The sequence below is a fragment of the Anthonomus grandis genome, chromosome 4, assembly GCF_022605725.1.
Source record: "Anthonomus grandis grandis chromosome 4, icAntGran1.3, whole genome shotgun sequence".
Lineage (NCBI taxonomy): Eukaryota > Metazoa > Arthropoda > Insecta > Coleoptera > Curculionidae > Anthonomus > Anthonomus grandis.
The window spans coordinates 18,005,511-18,031,569 of NC_065549.1; the positions used below are offsets into that span (position 1 = coordinate 18,005,511).

The 26,059-nt window shown below is 31.0% G+C and overlaps 2 protein-coding genes across 6 annotated transcripts in view; one reads left to right on the plus strand and one right to left on the minus strand.

The window, feature by feature from the left end:
* LOC126735471 (uncharacterized) overlaps window positions 1–11,989 on the minus strand; it is a 33,926-nt gene extending 21,937 nt beyond the window's left edge. Inside the window, exons 1-3 of one of the 3 annotated variants that reach the window (XM_050439468.1) lie at window positions 11,836–11,989; window positions 1,947–2,073; window positions 1,160–1,366 (exon numbers count right to left, since the gene is read on the minus strand). In XM_050439468.1, the coding sequence (XP_050295425.1) occupies window positions 1,160–1,366; window positions 1,947–2,073; window positions 11,836–11,875 (374 nt within the window). In that variant the 5' untranslated portion in view covers window positions 11,876–11,989. Of the gene's footprint in view, window positions 1–1,159; window positions 1,367–1,946; window positions 2,074–9,959; window positions 10,119–11,835 lie in introns of those variants that run through there. The other 2 variants (XM_050439469.1, XM_050439467.1) reach the window with 2 other exon arrangements.
* LOC126735472 (uncharacterized) lies at window positions 8,781–23,195 on the plus strand. Of its 3 annotated transcripts, none has more exons than XM_050439471.1 (6): window positions 8,781–8,929; window positions 21,111–21,206; window positions 21,328–21,460; window positions 21,516–21,722; window positions 22,405–22,641; window positions 22,695–23,195. In XM_050439471.1, exons 2-6 carry the CDS (start codon window positions 21,185–21,187, stop codon window positions 23,116–23,118), a joined length of 1,023 nt encoding a protein of 340 aa, XP_050295428.1. In that variant the 5' UTR covers window positions 8,781–8,929; window positions 21,111–21,184; the 3' UTR covers window positions 23,119–23,195. The 3 variants fall into 3 exon arrangements, with proteins under 3 accessions (XP_050295428.1, XP_050295429.1, XP_050295427.1); XM_050439472.1 differs by having other exon boundaries at window positions 8,813–8,936; XM_050439470.1 differs by lacking the exon at window positions 8,781–8,929 and adding an exon at window positions 17,116–17,293.
* The last annotated feature ends 2,864 nt before the right edge of the window (window positions 23,196–26,059 follow it).

Below are 26,059 nucleotides of genomic sequence, written 5' to 3' on the forward strand. Positions count from 1 at the left end.
CGCCTGCGCGAGCTACATTGAACAACTTGAGCGCCTGGGTTTTTTAGACCCACTGTGCAGTTCTACGGTTAATAATGTCCAAATGAACGAAATTAGAAATTATAGGAACTGCAAATACAAGAAATAAATACAAGAGATTAGGAAATATGATTATTTATAAAGGAATATTATGTAAGAAATGAGAATGCAGTACACAAAATAAAGTTATTTTTGTTTATTATGTACTATTGATAATCAATAAACACTGGTTAAACCAAAATGTTTACACGAAAACAAGTTGTGACGTCAATGTAATTGTTTGGCGTGTAAAAACCAAGGATAACCGCGGTAATTAAGAAAATATGATATTTGTTGTTCAAAATTGCTTTTATAGATACGTTGGGTTGTGTTTTAGGAAAATGTTGGTATTTGTAAATATTGGTAAATGTTGCCAATAGAGCCAAGAAGACTAGAGATAAGAAGACTGATCTGTATGCTAAATGTGTGTACCCAAAAATGAATGAAAACTAGTTTCCGATAGTTGCCACATCGGCGCTGTTAGTCAGAAGTATACCTCTTGAGATGCGCGGAGATCAGCCTCTTTATATCCAGTCTCCTTGTATACAGCAAATAAAAATTCCTGAAATATCCGGACCTATGCCTCTTAAATCAAAGAAAACAAATTATCATTGACGGGAACTATAATACAACCGCCAATCTTTAATCTGCTTTTTTTTTTAATTTACCTAAAAAGCGCTTTATTATGAAGCCTCGTCATAAATTTTACTTGATCCATGAATCAGTTAATAGATCCTGCTTAAATGAGGCATGAAAATTAAAAAGTGATTTCTATGTAATTTAAAGCTATTAAACATCTCTAAAATAATGAAATAGCTAAAACTTATTTTCGTATTAGTACTTATTTTTCGATTTTAACTTTAGAACTTTAATTTTTACGTGTCCATTTGCAAGTAGATCCGCGTGTTTTTGATTAATGTAAATGCTTGTGGAAATGTGGAAATAAATTGTTATTATCATGCGTTCACATTCAATGCAACTCCGTCGCTCTACTCTAATATGCTTCTTAGATGGAATTAACTTTAATTACTAATATATTATAATATACAATTTTCATTTACAATGAACTAAGATCCTGAGTTTCACTATTTAATATACATACTTTGATCCAGGCCTAAAATCCTCATCATACCAAATCATCATATGGAAAATAGTGGCGAGATATCGCTTGTAGGCCGTCAGGTCAGAACTAGACATTTTTGTAAGTATTAATATGGCTAAGCTAGGTTGAAGCGCCAGACCAGCTAAAAGACCTAGCAAGTTTCCCAGAAGCATACCAAATATATTTTTGTGGAAGTAATCTTGTCCTCTAAAAAATATTTATATTAATTAATATATTTTATAAAAACTTCCTTAATCATAATATTAAATAATATTTTCTGTCCTAAGTCTAAGCCTATAACAAAAAGTAGAGGAAGATATCTAAAATACATTTCCCTAAGACCATTTGTTGAATATATTTAGTGGCGAAAGTGCAGCTGTTATTGAAAAACTAAAAATAGAACTAGACTTGATATCAGATCTAGAATCAATAATATAAATATGGAATCAAAGAAAGTATCGATCAATATAGTTATTGCAGAGTATGAAGATTTAGGTTCCACATTAAGAAAAGATTTTAACATTATTAATTACTGTTGAAGCTCTTAAGATATTTCAAGTTTTCTTCAAATTATATTTAAAAAAGTATTTGGACTTAAAAATGAAAAAATCACTTTAGCATCATAAATTGGCAAGTTTAGTATGAGAAAAAATTAGAGCAAAAGTGACGGAATCTTTTAATATTGAGCGCAGATGTAAAGCATTCATTAAAATTTTACTACTTATGGTTTGATAAACTACAAAATTTGATCTTTATTTACAGTATTTAAATTTACTTTTTCTCTCACCTCTTGTACATTTCTTCATCGTAATAAGGGGGTAACTCCTCTTGATTAAAATTTTTGGATGTTTCATCACAGGCGACATATGACCCTTTGGTAAGTAAATTATCAATAAACTCCGTGGACGAGAAATCTGTAACAGAATCGGACATATTTCACATAAAAAATTTAAAGTGTCAAAAACTTGTTTACGCTCTTGTCAATTTTTAAACAAAGACGTGGCTTGCTATTTATCTTTTTATTCTCACTACTATAACTAACCTGCATAATAATTTGCATTTATAATTTAAACATTGGCAAATGCCCATACTATAATTAACTTCAAGTGTTTACAATTAAGATAATTTTATATCCTTTTTTAATTACAATAGTAAAACCAACGTGTATAATTTATGTTAACATTTATTAAGAATTCTCAGGGATAATAGTTTGCTGCAAGAAAAGTTAGTGCATAAAGTTACGATTATGGTTATTTTATACAGAATGTCCCAGTTTTTAAACACCTTAGATATCATTAAATTTTGATATATAACTTACAATAGTTTTTTGTTTCTGAACCAACTACAGATGGGCAGGGAGGAGAGGAGTCTTATTAGACTCCATAATTAAATCCATTAATTTTACCAGGAAACACCTGGACCCTACTGTTTCTATTGATTTAGTCTTGTATTGTTAATTTTTAAAGCAGAATTCTTAATGTTTTCCCTTTAATTTGCATAAATAGTCAACCAAGTCATAACAAGTCTAAGTGAATTCTGACAAAATGTCATCTCAAACCTTTAAATTTAGTAGAACAAGAAATCAATATAGCTGCATTAATCAGTTGCATTTCTAGTTGCGCTCACGGGTTTAGTGCAAGAAAAAGTGCAATCGCAATTTCCGCGAGAAATTTTTGACTTAAGGTTAAGGTTGACTTAAGGTTGGCTGACTTAAGAGATTTAACTGGCAAGTGAGAACAATTCCTCACTCAACGTTTTCATAATTTTGATGACACTAAATATTTCATTATTTCCACTGCAAATTTCTTAATATTTCTTTCTCTTCACCCTCCCGAGAGTTACCATTAGACGCGATGCCTGTACGGTTCTGCTAGACTCTCAGCTACTCGAACTAAATCTCCTCGAAACGCTGGAGATTGCAAGAGCTAAGAAAAGCCCAATATTAAATTGTGTCAATGATATCTTTAATTTCGAACCTAATCTCATTTTCAATTTTCTCCAATAAAATTTTAATCATTTTATTTAATGAAAAATAGTAATTTATATGCTTCGGACTTCGGATCCAATGGTCTCTGGTTCAATCCCCATTAAATTAAAAAAAAATTGAAAAATCTTTTTTTATATTTTTTTGTCCTTTCCTAATTGTATTTGTTTTGATTCTTTATAAGATAATATGTATAAAATGTACTGGATGTGATATTTAGTGATACACGATGGTGTAGACTTATTTTATTTTATAGTTTTATTTATGTTAGTGTGAGTGAGTGTGTAGTCACAAAGGCATTTTCCCAGTTAAAGAAAAAGAGAAGAAAGTTAATACAACACGAATAAAAAGCATACTGATGGGATAAGGAGAGAATAGGAAAAGGAACTGGAATTGGACAAGGAAAAGGTTGGCACATATAAATAAATTCGATTTTATAATTTAAAAATAAAAATAAAAAACAATTTTTTATTATAAATACTTAAGTGAGTAATTTGTTATTGATTTATTAAAATTAGTTTAGTTTTCATTTTAAAAGTTTTTTCTGACATGGTAAAATCATTTATACAATATTTGTTAGTATAGTGTGCTATTAAGTAAGAAAACGATCTCTTAAAAAATTCTTATGATGATGTCCTAATGTGGCGAAACGCGTAACCTTTTAATATAATAGACGCTTGAGTTATGAGACTTTGACTTTGAGCTTACTTTCTCCCCCTTTAGTCGAAAATACTAGTTTGATTCTGTTTAAATTATAATAAAAAAAACAAATATTTAGTCACTTTTGAAAATTACATGTTTCTTTTCTTCAGCCTATATTAGATAGATACACTTACACTTAAAAAAACACTTCTAATTGTTTAAAAATGCTTCATATATAAGCTCTCTAAGGTTTTAAAGGTTAGAATATTTTTAATCGTTAAGTAGTTATTAAGTAGTAGCTTATTAATTTTTACGGCAAAATCACCATTCCCGCATCAGCATCTGAATCCAGCTAAAAACGTTGCACCGTTTGTGTATATTATTAATGTTTTTAAGATTCATGACATGAACTAGGTAAAAAACCGATGCAATAAGCACCAAAAAGTAAAAAAGTCTCTTTAACAAGTTGGTATTCAGAGATCGAAGTTATTTAAGAAAATTGTGATTAATAATCATTTCGTATTTTCTTCCAGGCCGTTGAGAACCAAAAATTAACAGTTGATCATTGATCCATGATTAGTTGATCATTTATTTAACTTAACTTAACTGCCGGGAATAAAGGAAATCATGTTTTACCAAGTAGAAGTATCAAATAAGTTCTTAGGTCATTTTTCTGTGTATGTATTCTGGTGTACAAGGCGTGTTATTCATATAGCAGGAGAATCTTCCTAATTAGGCATTGCAATTACGCAAAGCTCTATAGCGCCCCAATATTGTTTCCTGCTTCTTCAAGATTAAGAATGGTTGCAAACTGCAGACAAACTACCCAAGGTGGTCTTATAAACTGATTTTATACATACTTTAATCTTTAATCATAGAAAATCTCCAAAAACGTTATAGAAAACTAATTTTTTATTATAGTTTTTTCCATGAGCAAATCCTCTTTATGCAGAAATAGATATTATTTATATGAAAGAGCACAGTATTTTAAAAGCTTTTTAGTTAAACCCGATAATGATCCTTTAAAAAGAAAAATAGTAATTTAATTTCTGGCATCTCATATCTTATATCTGTTGGTTTCTCGCGATATTTGTGCTACTTTTAGTATTAAATTTGCATACCAGAAATTTATTAAACGGAAATAGAACTTTCTGTGCATTTTGATCAAAGTTTACATAAAGTAGACAGAGGTTGAAACATCGAAAATATAGTTCACATGCTATTTTTAGTTCAACTGTTTTTTATACAGGATGAGTCGAGAAAAACGCGCCAAACTTTAGGTGAATATTGCGTACGTGAGAATAATTTTACACAGTCTTTGGGTTCTTATACGATTTTCATTTGTTTTCACAATTTAGCATAATTACAAACAAACAATATTTCCTATATATTCATGATTTTAATTAGAGTGCTGTTTTAACAAATCTTCAAAAATACTGTCAACCCTTATACACATTCTACTTCGACTGCGAAGGGCCCTTGTTGCTTTTCTAACTGATTCATGTCTTTCTTTGACAAATAGTGCCACATTTCTAATGCGTCAAATTAAGGCTTCCGAATGGCGACTTCTATTTTGTACACGTTTATGGCACGCACAAGGTTTGGAGATCTTGGAGGTCAACTAATAGGATCACCGCGACCAATCCATAGTTCTGAAAACTCTTCGTCCAAATATTGCTTGACCTGATGATCGCAATGCGCGGGAGCTCCATGCTACTGATAATGCATTTGCATTCTGATATTTAGATAGAGGTACTTGCTCTAATAAAGCTTTTAACTCATTTCACAAAAAAAAATAAGAAGCTCTCTCCTATGAGATGATTTTCTAAAATGTGTGGGCCAATTAAATAACTACTGACTATACGACAAACGTTTACCGAAAACTTGTGCTGAAAATTAGTTACGAATGTTACGTGTGGATTTTCATCTGACCATACATGAGAGTTGTGCGTATTATTGATGCCAAATCTTCTACCAAATTCAGCATATTTTCTACTTCTTCTAAACCTTATCACTCAACAAGTTCGTTCAGATGTTATGTTAGTACAGGGCAGAGTTCCGGTTTTATAAAGTTTGTTAAAAACTCTGATAAATATGTTTTTGTCTGGATTTCTCCGGTGTGAAAATTGTCGACGGTATTCTTGAACAGCAGCTATAGCATTCCCATAAAAGCCGTAAAGAAATACCATATTTGCATATTTTAAACTTAAATAGATGTGGGACGACTTTAATTGTACAAACTCGAAAATAAACGAGTCAAACACACTGACACTAACACATTCGGAACAACATGGATCAAACAGTCGGTACCTACCTGTGTGATAAGAAGCGGTAAACTATTTAAAACATTTTAATTACGTTATAATTTTACAAACAAATAATGAGAATCGGATGAGAATATCTAAGTTTTTAAAAATTACTTTCAGGTGTACAGTACTCACCTGGAGTTTAATGCGTTCCTCCCGGCTATAATATAAATAGTTGAATTCAGAAGATTACAAATTTGTATTATTTTATTATATATATTTTTTTATTATAAAGGTTTTTATTTTTCAAATTAATTTTCATAATTATTTTTTACTTTTTTTTAAATTTAAAAGTTAAAATATGTGACCTGGTTTATGAAAAGAGGGCTTAGATATGATAAAACCGTCATTTACTTCATTTAACTTTTTCGCTAATTCGGAAAGAGTTTAAAACCCTCTTACATGGTGAAAACCAGAAAATCGTAATTTCGAGAAAAGGTATGTTGTAGAAAATATACTGGATCTTATGCTTCGTAATTTGACTATTCTTTCTTTGTCTATATGTCTTCCTTGGGCAAGCCTCAAATAAACAGTTTCTAATTCGTCATTACACATCACTCTGGTTTCAATATGACTTTGTATTACTAATCGAGTTAATTTTTTGACAACTCTAAACAATTATTTCTCGTAGGTATTCTTGATAATTTTTTGTAGTATAATTGTTTGACATTTGGTATAACAACAGTTTTTGGAGAGAAATTTGTTTCCATATCATCTTTTGAGACTCGAACTAAAAATCGAAATAAAAATAAACTACTTTTGTAGTTAATTTTTATCGTTATTCGAATGAACATCATCATCGGATCCATCATTGTCTTTATCTTTTTCAGAAAAATATTTACTGTATACGTGACTAAACCTTTCATCAACGCTCATTGTTTATTATTTTGTGACTGCAAAAGACCAACAAAAACGATTAAATTGGTGTAGTACCGCGAAAAAGACGGCCCGAGCGATAACAATGATAACATTTGCAAACTCACTTCTTCAGTATTCCTCGTTTAGTAATTCGAAAGTAACAACGTATGCAATTAAAGCTACGATAATATTTTGAGTAGAAACAACACGTGACGTCTTTGAAAATAGTTAGACACCAGTCAACATAAAGAAGGAGACAACTAATGAGAAACTGGCGAAAAGAATTGTCACATATATTAAATTAAAGTTCAATAAGGATAAAATTTTTAAAATTAATTTAAATGAATCAAATATAAGAACGTTTTTCCCTTTTAGCATTGATTGGTAAAGTGAAATTTAATTTTAAGATCTCAGTATATAGGAAACATATAAGGTTTTATTCAAATATTATGAGAGTGTTTAACGGAAACAGTATGACTAAACATTTAGGCCTTTATGAAATTATTGATGCCATATCCCAAGAATGTCCCAATATTGTTATTGGGCTATTCTTTCTTAACTTTACAAGGACATCTGTTGACAATCGTGTCTTATCAGGGTACTTATATGACGAGTTTGTTATGGCAATTTATGGCATTACAAAATTTATCGTATAATACATATTATAATATATATATTATAATAGTTTTACAAGGCTATATAGTTTTACAAGCTAAGATCTTTTTTTGAGTTTAATGTTTGTTAAGATACAAACACTAACAAACTCCATCAATATCCTGTATTTTCAATAATTAGGAACGTATACATATCCATATCCTATAATTTTTATCGAGTGACTAATGCCAAAATGGCTATTTAAATTTTCTTCATTTAGATAAGTTTATTTGAAAATTGTAATAGATTATTGTAAGTAATGAACTATTTAGTCAATATTATTTTTTGCATTCTTATACAATGTCTTGAAAAAGTGTACAATCAGTTTCCTATTTCAGAAACACATTTTCAAAATTTGCTTTAAGCTGAATATATTATAGGTATCGGATATTATAGGTAACCTTTTTTATTCTAAAATACAACAAAATATATAAAACCTCGTACATTAAATAGATTTTTTCCAATATATAAATAACTAAACATAGCTTTTTGTGCCTGACAAATATCAGAATCCTATGAAAAGCAAGATTAATGACAAGTATCCAAAATAAATTGTCAACGACTACACCAGGACTTAGAGAAGCTTATGTGATCATCAGAAGCTTTTAAAAAGGGTCCTATGAATGATCCAAGTCTGGGACTCGAACCCAAGGCCACACGACTGTTACCCATTATACCCATCGATCCCTTTCAAGCTTAAAATGTTATATAAATATACATGTTTATTATGTGTTCAACCATAAAAGCTACAAAACGATAGTTAACATCCAATAAATTTTTATTTTTAAATTTAAACTGCATATTTTTTTAATATTTTCGTATTTTTCTTTAATTCAACTTTTTTTAAGTTTTCTCTTTTAACCTTATATTTTCCTACGTGAATTCTTCAATTACTTGCTAGTTTGAAGTTTAACTTTTTTAATATGTAATTTTTGATTTTTCGTATCCCTAATTTCAATTTAAGCAGAATTATCAATAATAAATCTAAATAGAATACAATTATATTTTTTTATTTCTCCAGCGGTTATATTAGATACTTCCTTCAAATATTTTTAATTATATTATATTTTTGGTACATAGTTGTCAATCATTCCAATCCTGCAAACATGATATAATCCCGGGTGTCTTATTCACCGCGCAAGGACAGAATCAAATGATTAACCTAACAAGAAGGTCACAAAATGGACGGTATTAACTATTAAGAGTCAACTGGTGTGCCGGGTTTAATTGACTATTTTTATTTATTCTTATTATCTACTATCTATTTCGACGTGTAGGAAGTGTGAAGGAACGTTCCTAGAACACACACGAGTGCGAGTACCATTGGTAAGTGGTGAGTGCCTATTCTTGTTGTCATGTGTATAGCGTACAAATGAAAACCTTCTTAATTATACAATCCACTTAAAATTTTCAAACCATTGTGCGTTAAAATCTTATATATTTTAAACTTGCTCCTTGTACAGAAAAGTGCGGTGAAATTATTTGTACCTAGTACGGTTTAAATTCCATTTTCACTTTAAATTATCGGTAATTCATAGTTCCTGCTATATAATTTAATTGCGCAGGAAAGTTATGATGAAATTTTTAAATTACTTAGGTATTAAATTCTAATAATATTCTATAATTTTTATGTCTTTTTAGCATAAACAGAAAATATATAGGACGTTCCATTCAGTTGGTGATAAAAGTCTAAAAGATGTTCCTCCAACAGGGCTTTGTTTCAAAGATATAAGATATTGAGTTTTTAACAACAAAGATCATTAAGAGTATTTAATAGAACTTGAGTTTTTATTATCGAAATATTTATTAGCATTTATATCGTAAAGTATAGAAATCTTAGGATATCTCGACCACAGTGGTCCTGTTTAACACTATTTTTGATCAATATATTGATTTCTGTTAGTCATACAGAAAGTTATTGGAGAAAAAAGATATAGACTAGACTTTTCTTTATTGCTTTCTTGAAGCTTCTTTCTTGTAAACGGAATAGATCTCGAGATAACTTCACTTAGGTCATAGTCATCACGTTCGTCAAATATCTCAGTTTAAATTGGTAAAATAAAAAAATATTACGCAACAAACTTTTTATAGACTGGACTTTTCTCTATTGAAATATTTATTATCATTTTTCTGGTAAATTTACCGGATCTCGAGATATATCGGCTTTAAGTCACAGTGCCCTTCTCAAAATCATTTCTGGCCAATTTATCAGTTTCTAGTGATCAGAGAAAATTTATTTAAAATTATTAAATAAAAGTATATTAAAACTATTTTCCAATCGTATCAAATCGTATTTTTTTCTCTTAAAATATCACTTTTCTAATTTAATATTTAAAGTAATAAAAACTGCTAGTACCTTTCTTAAAGCTGACCTTATCTAAACTATTTTCCTTTGGCTTTGGACTAGACTCCACAAAAGTCTGACAGGATACGGTGCACAATGTACCAGAACACATTCTTTTTATCAATTTTTTTTAAATAAAATACTCGAAAGATACCGATAAAATTGCACTTTACTGTATCCGCTATCTACTTGCTTTAAACTGGCTGTAAAATGGTACTTGGTGCAGCGAACCATTAAAAGAAAAAGTTTGATTATACATGTGTGGTTCTTGATACCAGAGCACCGGTCCCGATAGTAACATAAGAGAAATGCATTTATTAAATGAAAACAGATGGCTTGTTAATAGAAAATTCTATTTAAAATTTCTTTTTTACTGCCGATAAAAATTATTTTAATAGTAAGTTACTCATCGATGAAGAAGAGCAAACCGTAAAATTATTAACTTTTCATCTCGCCCCAAACAATTTTTCTCATCTTTTGAATGGCCAAACCTCATGTTACCTTTTCGGCCAATTCCGTCTTTTAAAAATATCTTGAACCCTTTTCTAAATAAATAAAATAAGCCATTCTAGAACTCTAGGAGTAAATTAACCCTTAACGTTAGTTTTCCTCATTTCTGAAATACACAACTTTGTTGCAATTACATGCAGATGACATCTGCCAGATGTGGACAAAGCGGCAAGCGGGAAAACAAGCTTATCAAGCAGCAATCTCAGTATCTCCACTTCAATTTTTACGTTTTAAAAGAAAAGTACTCCTTGAAACAGAATAGAAATAGACCTTACGTCAGTATTCATTCAAAACAAAATCTCAGGCAATTATAGGATTCAACCAAAACTTGATATTTAGTATGATATTTCGTACAAAAACCTAAAATATCCTTCGTTTTAAAAACATTCTCACTTTAAGCAGTTTCCATACCGGTTCTTCATTTCTGGTAATAAACTAAATATTTTCTTTTCATTCCATTGTTTTAAAATAATCATGAATTTGGAAATAAAATGATGATATAGAAAAAAGACAGAAAAGTCTATTGTTCATTCCTAAATCTCCTTCTCAAGTTTAAATATTAAAAAAGATGGTGATAAAATGCTTTAGGCTGCAATTTAGAAATGAAATACTGATATATAGAAAAATATCTATTTTTCATTTACGTTTCCGGTATACTTAATTCTGGCATATTCTTTTAATGATTATCTCAATAATACGATCATAACATATTCTTCTCACTTGACTGAAATATGGTAGGGTGAAGGGCTGAAATATATATAGGTATAAATTCCTGGTACTATAATAATTTATTTATAAAGAATTTATAATGTATGGAGGCTTGCTTATCCACACTGAAGTTCCACTCTAAAGAGCACAACAAGCCTCATGGTATTATTTACTATAGAATATATGGTTTTTCTACTAACTATAATTGATTGGTTTTCTCAGCAGATTCTCATCAATTTAATGATATACATATTAATGAACGTTCTCACGATAAGATTCGAAATGTTTATTTTGCTTACGGTAACCAGGTTTTCAATGAAAGGAAAAAATTAAAATATTTGATCTTTGTCTGAAAGTATAAATTCTGTGAGGGAATAAACAACCACTTTCAATTTGGTTTTGTACCAGGATTACGTTGACGTTCGTAGGTGGGTTTCTTCCACACCGATTTCTCGATAGAAAACAATTTGCTATTAATTTGTTTTGTGGGCATAACATTGTTAGTAAGATTATGAATTGAAAATATATGATTAATAGATTTTATATCTACTGTCTTTGACTTTCATGTTAGCACCCTTAGAAAATCTAATTTAGCTCCATAATAATTGTTGACTCATATTTATATTAATTATATTTCATGTCCTAAAAAATAATTAACAAACTGACTTACCTCTAGTAAGCCTTATCTCCAATAAGCCTTGACGTTCCATTTAACAAATCAGATGTGTTACACTATTAACTTTTGTCTATGTTTCGTAATGTAATGTAACTAATCTTAAAATAATGCACTAAAATATTATCAAGAAATACATGGTGTGTTATCTCGAAAACTATAATTTCCTTAATAATAAGTTGTGCAAATATGCTATGTTGCAATTGTGATAATCACCATTTGTTATGCATCAAGATTATTATACTATTAGAAAATTAGGTTTTTTCGTTAAAAAAAAATATATATAATAAATGTATATAACAATATTGATTTACACTGGTGATGTGTACTAATACTCAATGTATTAGAAATTCAAATGTATTAACTTAACAAGATTAAACTATTATTTTCTTTCTTTTTATGCAAAAGTCAACGATCGCCGAGGTTTTAAATTTCCAATAAGCTAAAACAGGCTAGCAAACTTTCATCCGTATAACAATTTTACTTATTTTTCCGTTCCACGTGGTGAGCGCTATAATGACCATGTTCCTACAACGGTAATCTGTATTGTTTTCGTGTCTAATCAATGTAAGCTTTCTTTAACCCCATTATAAATTTAATATTTATATATAACTACTTTTTGATATTCAACTACTTCTAGTATACACATGATACACGAACATTTCTTTTAGAGTAAAAATACGAGTCATGTAACATCTTTTCTCCTTTATTGTAAAAAGGGAGACATATACAGTGTGGCCCGAATTGGGTATTCATGTATGGGTATCTTGGCAACTATAAGAGATAGAAAATTTGTTAAATTGGAGCAATTTTAAGATATTCAATTGCCAATCCAATGCCATCTTGAGAGCGATTTTATCTTTTTACGTTTTTGAAATATTTTAAAAAAGTAAAAAGTTGGATTTTCGTAAAACTGCTGTATTTTTTTATTTTGAAATATTTTTAAAATCTGTAAATACATTATTGGGGCAACTTTTTACTAGCGATGTATGCCTGTGTTCATTTTTGACTTTTGATGTTTCTGTGATGAGATACCATCAACTTCCTTTTTTTTTCTTATAGCGGCCATTTTGTTTTTTTTTGCATAAATAAACAGAACATTATTTTGACGCTCTCTACAACCTCTCCAAGTTTGTTCCACTAAATATGAAAGACCCTGTATATCCATCAACGATATGTCTCCTTTGGGAATTTTAGTACTTCGGTTATTCTGCTGTACTGATTAAACCGACTGCTACACTAAAATCTTTCAATAAATTTGTAATATCCTGCCTATTTCGTAGCAGACCGGTTACCATAAAATATGGGGTGAAAACTATAAATAAATATTTCATCGATTTAGGATCCTTCAACAGTTTGACATTAAGGCCATTGATATAAATTTAAAAACAAATTTATTTTAATTATATAAAAATTTTGGGCAGTTTCTGCGGTTGAAATTAGAGTGCACTAAGAACAACTGAGAACATTTTTAGTAATCATTAAAACACTCTTTTTTGTCTCTCTCTCTCTCTCTCACAGAGCACACATTTGCATATTTCTTGGCCAAATTTAATTTACATTTAACTCAATCAATTTAAATCAATTTATGAGGTTCTACACAAAGTCGATGATAACTGATGTGGTGCATACCTTACTTTATAACACAGTCACTAGGCTTTCATACCTTATAATCATCCCTGGTGTTAAATAAAACTTAAGTTCAGACGATATTATATTAATAATAAGTAACCAAACTATTGCGCTAGATTTGGTTTACTGGCTTTGCTAGGCTACTGCCACTACAAAATCGTTGAACCACACTACATATTGATAGATTGTAGTCACCTACCAAGTACACTTTCAATTCTGGATATTGGTAAATCACTCGTAAATGAAGACTATAGTTCTTTCGAGATGAATGAGGGGTTATGTATACTGCACGAATTACGGATTTAGTAAAAGAAATTATTCAATTTAAAATGTCCATTTATTTAATTTTTCATAATGTGATTAATACTGTTGATAGGATTGGCAAAAGAGGAAATTGGTCGATAGTTTGTATAATTAATTAAGTATTGACACTTTTTCCTTATACAGAGGATCAAAGGAAAGAAACACATTACAAAGGTGTATTATTTCACCTTGGGGTCCTTCAAGAACTGCTGTCAAGCTGATACTATTCAAATAAACTTTACCAAGGCGTTGGACGGAGTTTCTCACAGCTTGGAATAATCGATATATAAACTCCAAAGCCTGGAAGTAGTGGTCCCCTAATCTCGGAGTTCGAGATTTACATGACTGGCACAATCAAATTGACAATTTTTACTCCAGTGTTACCCAGGTTCATTCTGGGTCCACTTTAATGATATACCGTCAAAGTGGGTGACTTGAAATCAGAGGGTGAAGTGAAAAAATTTACGCGGTCGGACGGATATTTAAGTTATCACCTAAATGCACGAGAGCACGCTGCATAGGCACTGCCGCGCATTTGACCTTGGTACATGTTTACTTTTAGGCTAAAACTTTTCGCGCCATCCTGAATTAGTGTGCTGTAGCCGTAGGTCAAAGTATCTGATAAAAATTTTTGATTTTGTGAACCTCTAGAACTTTTACTTCTGAGCCATAGTTGGAATTCAGTCAAAGGTATGAATTTTTAATATTAGATGGAAAAAATAGTTTTTTTGTCATCACAGTTTTCCTTTAAAAAATTATTTCACTGTTTTTTTTAATTTTTTTAACTTTTGGCTATATTTTTAGGGTGAATTGAAAAATCATGCCACAGAAATATTGGCGGACGGCGATATGTGAATTATACAATTGACAACCTAGAAAGTGCTTTAGCCGTAATTAGAGATGGGATGTCCTATTCCGAGGCTTCTCAAACATATAACATTCCTTTGGTGACCCTATGAAGGAAGATTAAGAATAAACACCCGAAAAAGTTTGGGGGACAACCTGTAATTAAGTAAAAGAGAAGAAAATGCCATTGTAGCAGCTGTTGTTACGGTGGCAGAATGGGGCTATCCATATGAGAAGGAGGATATAAAATTATTAGTTAAAAACTGCTTGGATCGAGCCGGCAAACAGGTGACCAAGTTTTCCAATAACATGCCTGGAAAAGATTGGTGCACGGACTTTCTTACAAGGCATAGAGATGTATTAAAGGTTCGTTTGGCTGAAAATATAAAAAGATCTAGGGCAGGTGTATCAAGAAAAGTTTTATATGCATATTTTGATAAATCGGAAGTTTCTCTCAAAGACGTACCACCAGAGAATTTAATAAACTATGACAAAACAAATTTTGTTGATGATCCGGGAAGGCCTAAAGTTGTTATACGAAGAACTATGAAGCACGCAGAGAAAGTTTGTGATTCCACCAAGTCTGCCCACTCAGTCTTGTTCTCTGTAACAGCGGATGGACTTTTGTTACCTCAATACGTTGTCTACAAAGCTGAAAATTCGTGGTCCAATTGGACTCAAAGTGGCCCTGAAGGTTGTATTTACAACCGCAGCAAGTCTGGGTGGTTCGATCAAAGTTTGTTTGAGGATTGGTTCTTCAACATCATTGTTCCTTATTATAGACATCTAGATGGCCCAAAAGCTATCATTGGGAAAAATCTAGCAAGTCATTTGTCAGACGCTGTAATAAAAAAATGCAAGGAAGAAAATATTAGATTCATTTTCTTACCAGCAAACAGTACCCATTTGACACAACCCAATCACACAGACCAATCAAGATTGCCTGGCGACAGCAGCTAAAAAAATGGAAAATGTCAAATCCAGGTATGCTACAGAAAGATCATTTTCCCCGAGTTCTGAAAAGGACAATCAAATCGATTGCTCTCACAATTGGTAAAAATATCAAATCTGGATTTGAGGCTACAGGTTTATATCCGCTTAACCGAGAAAAGGTCCTTGTTAAAGTCCCATCAGACGACAATGAGACTGACGTCAATAATAGTGTTACATCATTAGTTGCAGAGTCAGTTACATCTCTTTGAAGGAATCCAGATTTAAAGAACCGCGAGCCAAACAAATCAACTGTAAGAAATTGGTAGTGGTCATATAAGAGCAGGATTAATGTGTAGACCTAGACGACTTCACACTCTGTCTCTCCTGATTCACGCTATTGGTCTCTCCAAGGGAAAAAATTATCCTTTCTTCATTCAAAAGAAACTTATTTGCACTAAGCCTGTAGTAAAGCCTGCCTATATCTGAGTTCGTGTAAGCTGCTGAATTGCCTGGTCAGGTGATCTCAATGACTGATATATTGGTGTCATCCGCAAAAGCGTGAATTTTTCATTTGTAGAGTTGATTGGAAAATCATTGTCATAGATCAGAAATAAAATAGAGCCATGGTTGGAGCCTTGATGGGGTATTCATATATGCATATCTCTTTCTGCAGAATACTCCCACCCACCCTTGCTGGTATTTGTTTTCCAGATATGAATTTAAAAGCGGAATACTGTTTTGGCTAAAGTAATAGTATGGCAGTTGACTAAGCAGTAGATGCTTTTCTTAAGTCGCAAAAAAGATCCTTATTAGTATCTGAATTAAAATCTATTAATATCTTATATTTTATTAATATCTTATAATGCCTAGTGTTCTGTTCTTTTATGCTCGGAATCCAAACTGGCTTTCAGCAAAGCATTTGCTAATTTAATATCTAATATCAACCTCGCTACCCTATACTTCTCAAAAATCTTTAATTGGTAATATTAGCACTAAGGGTATCTAACATTTTTCTTACTTTTAAGTATCAAGACGCAATTTAACTTACAGATGATATTGACGTATGATAACAACGTGAGGACCAGGATGTTTTTGAAAATCTTAATAGACTTATTATTTATTACTTATTATTTAGGCTTATTATAATTAGATCATTTTTTAAACACTCATTTATTCTTCAAAAAAATGTAATTTCATTAAAGATTTAAAGACTGAAATGACTTTATCTGTGTGATCTAATTGGTTTCAGTCTCATCTAGTTGGCCATTTACCATCCCGAAATGTTGATTCTAACATCCTTTTTTCTTTGAGATATGACATTATACCATTAAATTGACTCAATCGTCAAGGAGTCACTCATTTTTGGCACAACGACGTGATCAAAATAATATTAACTAGATGTTTACATGAGATCATGTTACCAAAAAGTGATTTTTAAAAAAATCTAAAGTAACCAAAGCCATCCTACTGAAGAACTGTATTTGGTATTACGCATCTGATCAGCGCTACCGTCCCCGTTTGGCACTTTCTTCTTTTACCCGCAATTGCCATCGTACCAGAATACCATAGATTTGACCTCCTTTACAGCGTCTTTCTCTTTAAACTTTATCGGTATGTTTAGGTTCTGGCGTGGAAAGTAGCGTAGAAATTATATTATTATCAAGTAATGTGTGAATTTGGTAAAAAATAATTGATTTGGTTTTAACCCGTCTGTGTTACATACTTCGTAGATATGCATTTAGTAAGTATACATTTTTATTTATTTAATTTTTTTTTGTAAAAATACTTTTGTAGAAATCGTACCTATTTAAGAAGATTTAGGATTACATCATCAGCTTTAATAAATAATAAATAGTAATAATAGTACTAATTCTATCAAATTAAGTTGTAGACAAATAGAATAGATAATAGAAGTTCTAACTACAACAGCTACATATATATTAATAAGTGTTTTTGGTAGATATTTGTTGATTTTTTATAGAATAATGGAAAAGTTGACATTAATAAAAATTTGTATGAGATCTTCCGGTCAATTTTGAATTTCAACTTCAGTCAGGCAGTAAATGTAATTTGCATGATTTTTACCTTTTAGAGAAATGTTCTTTCCTATATAGGTTAATTAGAAGAAATATTAATCTTATATGTTTAATATCATTGTATCTTCATAAAAGAGAGTAGGGAAATTAACAAAAAGAAGTCTTAACGGAAAGCATGATATATGCATCTTTATTTCCATTTTCTTCATAAGTTAATTCGCCTATTCTGTTTTGATAATTCGGTTGTAGTTTAATTCTCAAATTTTGATATGCAAGGCATACTCTGACAATAATTATTGTGCCAGCTTTTGCCAAACTTTTTCAGAATGCCTATAAAGATCCAATCAACCTCACAGAAACCTATCCTCCTTCTAATTCCTCAGACCTTATTGACATTCTTCCATCAATTACCACTGAGGAAATTATTGCTGCTATTCGGAGGCTAAAAAACAAGTTGACAGCAAGTCCAGATGGTGTTCCAAGTTTTGTGGCTAAAGACTGCATGTTTGTCCTTTGTCAGCCTTTATGTCATATTTTTAACCTTATTTTGAAAACTGGCAAATTTCCAGGCGTCTGGAAATGTGCTAAAGTAATACCAATTCACAAAAAAGACGATATAAACAGAATCGACAACTACCGACCTATCTCCATACTTTGCAGTTTTTCCAAAACTTTTGAAACTATTGTTTATAACAGAATTCTTCCCCAAGCACTACTCTCTATAGATCAGCACGGTTTTATTCCTAAAAGGCCGTGCATCACTAACCTCTGTAATGTGACTCATTTTATTTCTTCAGCCCTCGATAGAAAAAGTCAGGTTGATGTGGTGTATACTGATTTCAGTAAGGCCTTCGATAAGACAAATCATAGCATTCTGCTGGAAAAATTGAACAAGCAATTCAACTTCTCAGAAAGGCTAATTTCGTTGCTTTCGTCATACCTTATTGACCGCCGACAGTTTGTTGAGGTGGAAGGTTGCAGATCTAATACCTTTGTTTCAACTTCTGGAGTCTCACAGGGATCCAATCTCGGCCCACTTCTTTTTATCTTTTATATTAATGGTCTTATAGAATTGATTTCCTGCCTTAGACTAGCTTATGCTGATGATCTGAAAATATTCTGGTGTATCAATAGTATCTTGGACTGCTTGTTCCTACAGAGTAACTTGGACCTAATTAGGGGGTGGTGCAGCCGAAATCAGTTATGTCTTAACATCTCGAAATGCTGTGTGATCTCCTTTCACCGAACCAAGGATCCTGTTTTGTTTAATTACAATATAGACAATCAAATCCTCTGTAGAAGTACTTCTATTAAAGATCTAGGGGTTGTATTCGACGATAGGCTCACATTTGTGCCACATATTGAACAGACAGTGGCCTCCTCAGAAGTTGGTCAATAATCAAATAAATTCTCCTCCTCTCTTGAACGATATTCTATTTCATGTACCACGATTTGCTTCTAGAGCAAATATCACTTTTGCTTTAGATCGCGCCAGAACTAACATTAGGTTTTAGGATCCGGTATATCAAATGTGCAGAATTTTTAATTCAGTATCATCAACCTGTGACATATTTGTATGCTCCATAAAGGATCTAGTTTTGTCTCTGACAAACGAACAGTTACCATAATTCCTTTTCTCTTCCTTTTTTCCCTTGTCTTATGAATCCCTTTCTTTGTTCATTCTAATGTTAATTTACATCTCCTTTAATTTTGATATATACATGATGTTACTATAGTAATTTAAGTTTTCCTTATTTTTCTTTATTTTTCTTTCTTTTTGTTATTTAATTAATAGTAATTTAATACTTGTTTACACTTTCAAAACATTAATTGTAGATTTTCCTGTAACTGGGCTTTGCCTAATAAATAAATAAATTTCTATTTAATTTTTTTTAAATAGCACCTATCTTAATTTTATCTGATTTCTTCTGATTGTTAGCCTTAACTCTTGGATCATTCAGCGATTTTCTCGAATAATTGGGTTATCCACTCAATTAGTTCTTACGTACGTATATATGTCTAAATGGGTACCATATCTGGTTAGGATCTTACAAAAAGAAACTTTTATTGGACAATTAATATTCTTTAGGCCTTTTTCTTTTTTATGTAGGGTATTGAGTAGCTTATCTAATACGGACTTACATATCTATGTGAATAAAATATCATGCAACATGATAGGTTGTGGAGTTTTTTTGAACAGAAGATTTGCTATTTTATCGGACTATTTATTCCGTCATATAAGACAAAAATTATATAAGTCAATTTCTGATCGTTATTCTCGTTTTAATAACCTGAATTTTCTATGGAATTTTGAGGCCTTGAAATCATGGGTTCTTAGAAGACAGTGACATAGAAAAGTAAATTTCCTGATATATGTCTAAATTATAACATTCTGATTATTTCTATTTAAAATTTCTTACATAAAATGGATGCGCAAGATGGCGCTCATCAACAATTTTGAATGGTCATCTTGATAAGGATAAATAAGAAATTGTATCTTACGATACGTACTTACATAGCTAGAAACTTAATTTACAAAAACACATTTTTTGGCCTGGTCGTGTACATACATTCTAATGTTCCTTATCGATCTACTTCAATGTCCGTGAATAATTGGTCATACCTTCTGAAAAGTTCATCTTGTTTGGAGATAATACCTCCATTCCTTGGCATGATTTGGATTCAGTTAGATTATAGAGCAAGAGCACTATTGATAGGGATCTTCTTCTCAAGGCATGATGAAATGTATAATACGTTGACGTAATAGATTGAGGTTTTCTTTGGCTCGAGGTTAGAAATGCTTACCATGCCTTGCCTCTCGTTTCTTGAGATTCTGAGATATATTTTGAGGCATGTGTTCCCAATACTTTAATTAACTCTAGGGTAATTTTGCAAAGGAGAACCATCCACTCTATGCCTACTTCCACAATTTTCTAAAACTTACTTCACTTTTTAATTTACGTACAAGAAGAGGTATATGATAGAACTATAGTTTCGTACACAAGAGAACAGAGAAGGATCTGAGTTCTTGAAATTAGAAGTAGAAGAGTAAAACTTGAATTTTATAATCTGAATGAGTATATTTTCACAACAATAACAAATAAACATAATATAGTATGTTTTGTTTTTTTAATTATAATTTTTATATTAAAAGATTTTATAAAATATCTTATTTTATTGGGTATTTTCGAAGGTATTCAGAATTTATCATACTTTTTAACCGCATTCTTTTTAGTATCAAATTCCACAATTTGCCATAAGTTAACCCGCCTTGCATCATCTCTTCCGGTGATTTTAAAAATTATAATATTTGACAAAAACCCTCTATATTTATTATCATTATCAACTATTCGTCACTCTCAAAATTTCTACTATTTATTTGACAAGCACATACGTATTATTTATAAGGTATTAATAATGTTTTAAAAAAATATCTCAAAAAATTTCGAAAACCCGATAATAGGATTTAAGTAAAATCATATTGTCAAACAGAATATAAGCTAATAATTCATTCTCTTTTAGTTATTGTACCAATGAAGTTATATAAAAAACCATAAAGCTTCCTAAGTTAAATTAATAAAATATTTACGATAAGAATGGATACCATGGAAGAAAAAGGTAACCAATATGCATAATATCACTTAAAACTGTTCATAATGACTACAGAATATAACCATGAGTTGAATTTTATTATCACTTGCATATAAGAATTTATTGTTTATTTTAAACTTGATTTTAGCGGACTTATTTGTGGAAAAACTTTTAACAGAAGGGGCACAAATTGCATGCGATGACAGTGAAACTTCCTTTAAAAAGACGAAAGTTGACCAAGATGACTTACCTCCTTTCTATGATGAAGGACTGTTTAAAAAGTAAGTCTATCGACAAATGTCCAGAATCTTAATAATAGGTTATTATACTTTGTAGAGGACAACAGTTTTATCACAAAAATATATTCGCGATATTTGGAGGCAAGATATACGGGCTAATGTCGGTGTTGGCTATTCCGACCATATTAAGAATATTAGTCCACACCAAGCAATCTGGTACGGAATATACTGCTTACCGCAGATATGTGTCTACCATTTTACATATGACAATTTGGTATGATTCTGAATTTAAACCTGGATCAAAGTACGTATAGAGTTATATTATTAATAATAATGTTTGTATCAATTTATTTAGACACAAATATCAAAATGGTCATGATCTAGGGGACAATTACATAAAAATTTGGGAAATATTAAAAAACACATCTGAATTCATTTTGGAAACACTATTGAACATAAATTTACTAAAAACACAGATTTTTCGTATTATACCGCGACATTAATAAAATATAACAATTTAAGAAGTGAAACATAAAATTCGAAATAACAAAATTTAAAGAAAATGTAATAGAAAAAAAGGTTCTTGTTATTAGTGTATGATCGCTCCTATTATTAATAACGGCTTGACATCTGTTTAGCATTTTCCTAAATAAACTGGCAATGTCATTTTACTCTATTTGTAGCCCCCTCTTGCATACAGTTCAGTAATTTTCCCTTGTCTGGTACATTATTTCTTGATTCATTGAGTAATATGATAGTTTTATCAGGCCTTGTTTCTGGTGATTGACATGATACTAGAAGGTTTATATAAATAGCTTATGTAACGAATGTCTTTAGTGGGTTCTGCTATAAGTAAATAATCGTATATTCAATGCTAAAGGCAAATTATTCAGAATATGATAGTGTTAGTAATAGAGTTTCTGTTCTCCACATATCTTACATACAATCGAATGCCTTCCAATTAATTGATAAATTTGTATTTTTAGACTTTGGAAATCAATCTCACAGGTCAAAAGCCTCCACAACTCCGCAAGTAATAGTGGATGCCAAGCAGGTCTTAATCGAATATCCCAAAGAGACATGGCATTAACGCAATTTGGTTTCATGGGGTACCAACTAGTTAGAAGCAAACAACTTGGAGTGTATTATGCAACAAATGAGGAGTGGCAAGCTTTCATACATGTTTGGAGAGTTATTGGATATTTATTAGGAATTGAAGACAGGTATAAAGATATTTATTGTCAATTATACATTTTTATGTAATTATTTATTACAGGTTCAATATTTGTAAAGGTTCTGTGGCGGAAACAAAAGCAATATGTGAAAAACTGATCGAGCGAGCTTTTATTCCAAATATTAACAAAAAGGATCCAGAGTTTATCGAAATGTCCCAGTATTTATGTAGAGGTCTATGGGCGATACAGCCCTTCTTAAATTTCGATGTTCTATGGTTTCTTTTAAATTGTTTATTGGTAAATAAGATGAATATGACTAATGATAATGAGAATTATAAAAAGTTAACTTTTAAACAAAAGATCCTGTTGTACGTAGTATGTTTGACCATATCCAGTTTGAAATTTGCACCCTTTAGATGGTTCCATAATAATGGAAAGTACAGAGATTTGTGGCTAATAAAAAACTTTCCATTTTTAGCATACTATAAATTCGGATTCTCGAATACGAAAGTTAAACATTTGTAATTCAATTAAAATATTTGTAATGTAATAAAAAACTGTAGAAAGATTATGTGGAACATGATTAAAAATATATTAGTTTATTTTATGTCTTTATGTTTTATAGAGAAACGGATACCAAAATGTGTATCAAGAAGAAATTGTTACGAATTATATTTTATTCCTACGTTATATGTATTTTTTTCTGGGGGCTTGGAAATAATTGGCGATATAACCACATCTTACAAATGTTCTAGTATTTTTGAAATTACTAGAAGATTACGCATGTCACAGCGACCGTATCAAATAAGTTTCTTCTCCTTCACTGTTGGTGAGCTACAGTGTAGTGAGACTGCCATCCAGGTTCAGATAGTAAGTATATTATGAAAGGACACACTGGGAACTTAGTATGTTTTAGTGACACTCATCTTTTTCAGGTCTTTGTTCATTAATTTTCGAGGTTATAACAAAAGGTAGAAAAATTAAATATAACTATTGAGAGTATATGTGCAAGAAGAATTTAATAAGTGTACAATACTATGTTTAAATAAAATTATTTTAAGTTTTTTACTTAATGCCTTTTACAGGGTGTTAAATTAAAAAATTTTAATGCGAACTGAAAACTTCCTTGGACACTAAAAAAGTTAGAAAAGCGCAAATTGGTAACAATGTTATACAGGTAGGGGGACAACAACGACCATATTTTGGTTATAGGGTGAGTCATCCCTTGAGCCCTATGCACCCCAACCACAAAATTTTAAATGGTACATCTTTCCTTTTGCGATACTTTAAATTAAAGACCTTTTGGTCAACACTACACCTGCATAAGAATTTTTCCTAAATTTTATACAGGGTCAAAGAATGGTATAAGGTAAATAAAATAAACTTTGTTTTATAAAGTTCCTTTTTATTTAAGTAGATGCTCAAAACGCTTTCCATTTTGGGATAAACAAAAATAATGATATTTTTAAACTCATTTTTAACATTTTGAAACACATTGAAAGCCTTATTCCCTTGGAATAGATGCGCACTTTGTAATAAATCCGTTGCCAAAGATAATTAAGTATTCAAGTCAAGTGTGTTAAATTGTACTTCACACTCAAAAAAGTCGAAACTAACAAACATTTCTTTAATCCGACAAAAAAGTTTTTTACTAAGTTGGAATACAAATTTGAGGTCGTATCAGTAAATATTTGGACCTAGTTTTAAAATAGTTATTTGTGTATCAAGTGTGTCAAAAGATCACACCAGTGCCTAAAGAAAGTCTTTTTAGGCTTTAGTGCGTAAAAAGTCAAACTTTATAAACCCTGGGAAGTGTGTAAAGTAAGTACTTTACACACGGTAGTAGAAAAAATAGTTTACATTATATATCGTCTTGTGACTTTTCACTGACTAACCCAAATACTTCACAGAATGGTTTACAGTATGGCTGAAAGTATTAAAATAATTTATATTTATGGTTCTCAAAATCGTTGTGCTTGAAGGACTGCTGCAGTATTTATCGAAAGAAATCCTTGAAAAAGGTAAATGGTAAGTTATACTTACGTTGAGGAAACTAATTCTCAAATTTAAAGAAATAGGATTCGTGGAAAACTAATAAGAGTTCAGCGTAGATTAGGTACTTGATGAAGTGGCACAAGTAAAAATATTAGGACATTTTGCTATGAATCATACATTGTACCGCGCACAAATACACATGATTTGTTTTTTTTGTGTTATCAGCCACTATGGTCGCACTGTAGTCCTTTTTGTCCTCGGGTTATATAGTATATATTTGTAAAATTGTTTGTGTGTAATTCTTCAGTAATTGCGTAAAGACGTCCCTGGCGGAAGAATAGAATTTTGCGAGGGAATTAGAGAAAAATTATGATTTACTCCTGTTGCTAAAAAATTGCTCAGTTGCTAAAAAATATTTCTTTTAGCGACAAATGCACGTTTTTTTTAATCGTTCTATAAATAAACACAATTGTAGATACTGTAGTGGTGAAAGTCCATACATTTTCGGGGAATGACACACAGAATATCTAGAAAAAGTCAATGTATGGGCGGGAACATTGGGTGATACTATTTTTCGGCCTCAATTTATTAATGGTAACATTAACGGCGAAACTTACTTGGAAATGTTGGAAATCATTCAATTTAAAACTGTTAAAGAAATAGAAAATCGATGGATATTCATGAAGATAGGAACCTAAATGAAGATTTATTACATTTTCAACAAGATGGAGCGCCATCTCACTTTGTTCTCTTTGTGAGACAATGTTTATAATATGCGTTTCCAGATCAGTGGATTGGGAGAATAGGTTCAATAGAGTGGCCGGCGAGAACACCAGATCTAACATACCTCGACTTTTTTCTCTGGGAGCACTTAAAAAACTGTGGTGTTTAAAACGCAACCAGCTTCATTGATGATCTTGGACAGCGGATTATTACAGAATGTGCATCTATTCCAAGAGAAGTGTTTCAAAATGTGATAATTGAGTTTGAAAATACATTCTACTTCTGTGTAACCTAAATTGAAATGCATTTTAAGCATCTAATTAAATAAAGTAACACTTTATTTAATTAGATGAACTTTAACAACACTTCTTGAATCGTTCATGAAAATTCACCTTAAGACTTTTGCAATCTGTCAACGTCAGCTGTGAAATTTAAGAGATCGATTTATTCAATTTGGATCACGTTGCTAAGTCTTATAACAATTCACAGGTTTTTATATTCAACCCAAAAACCATTTTATTCCACTTTAATTCCTATAAAACCTCTCGTAGCCAGATTATGAACATTTGGTCGACATCTGTCAAAAAAGTCACCAGATTTTCGGTCCACCACATAGTTTACTATTTTTTTTTGTCCTTTATTGCCAATTTTCAATCCACTATAGTGAATCATATTTTTCACTAGTTCTAGTAGTTGACAATATAGTTTTCTACCAAAAAATCTAATAGATTCTGGTATACCAAGCTTA

What these genes read in the sequence shown, in the direction of transcription:
- LOC126735472 (XM_050439471.1), top strand. Translation starts at nt 21,185, where the DNA reads ATGGATACCATGGAAGAAAAAG. An exon ending in GATGAAGGACTGTTTAAAAA is followed by an intron (nt 21,461 to 21,515) that starts GTAAGTCTATCG and finishes TATACTTTGTAG; the next exon opens with AGGACAACAGTTTTATCACA. An exon ending in GAATTTAAACCTGGATCAAA is followed by an intron (nt 21,723 to 22,404) that starts GTACGTATAGAG and finishes TTGTATTTTTAG; the next exon opens with ACTTTGGAAATCAATCTCAC.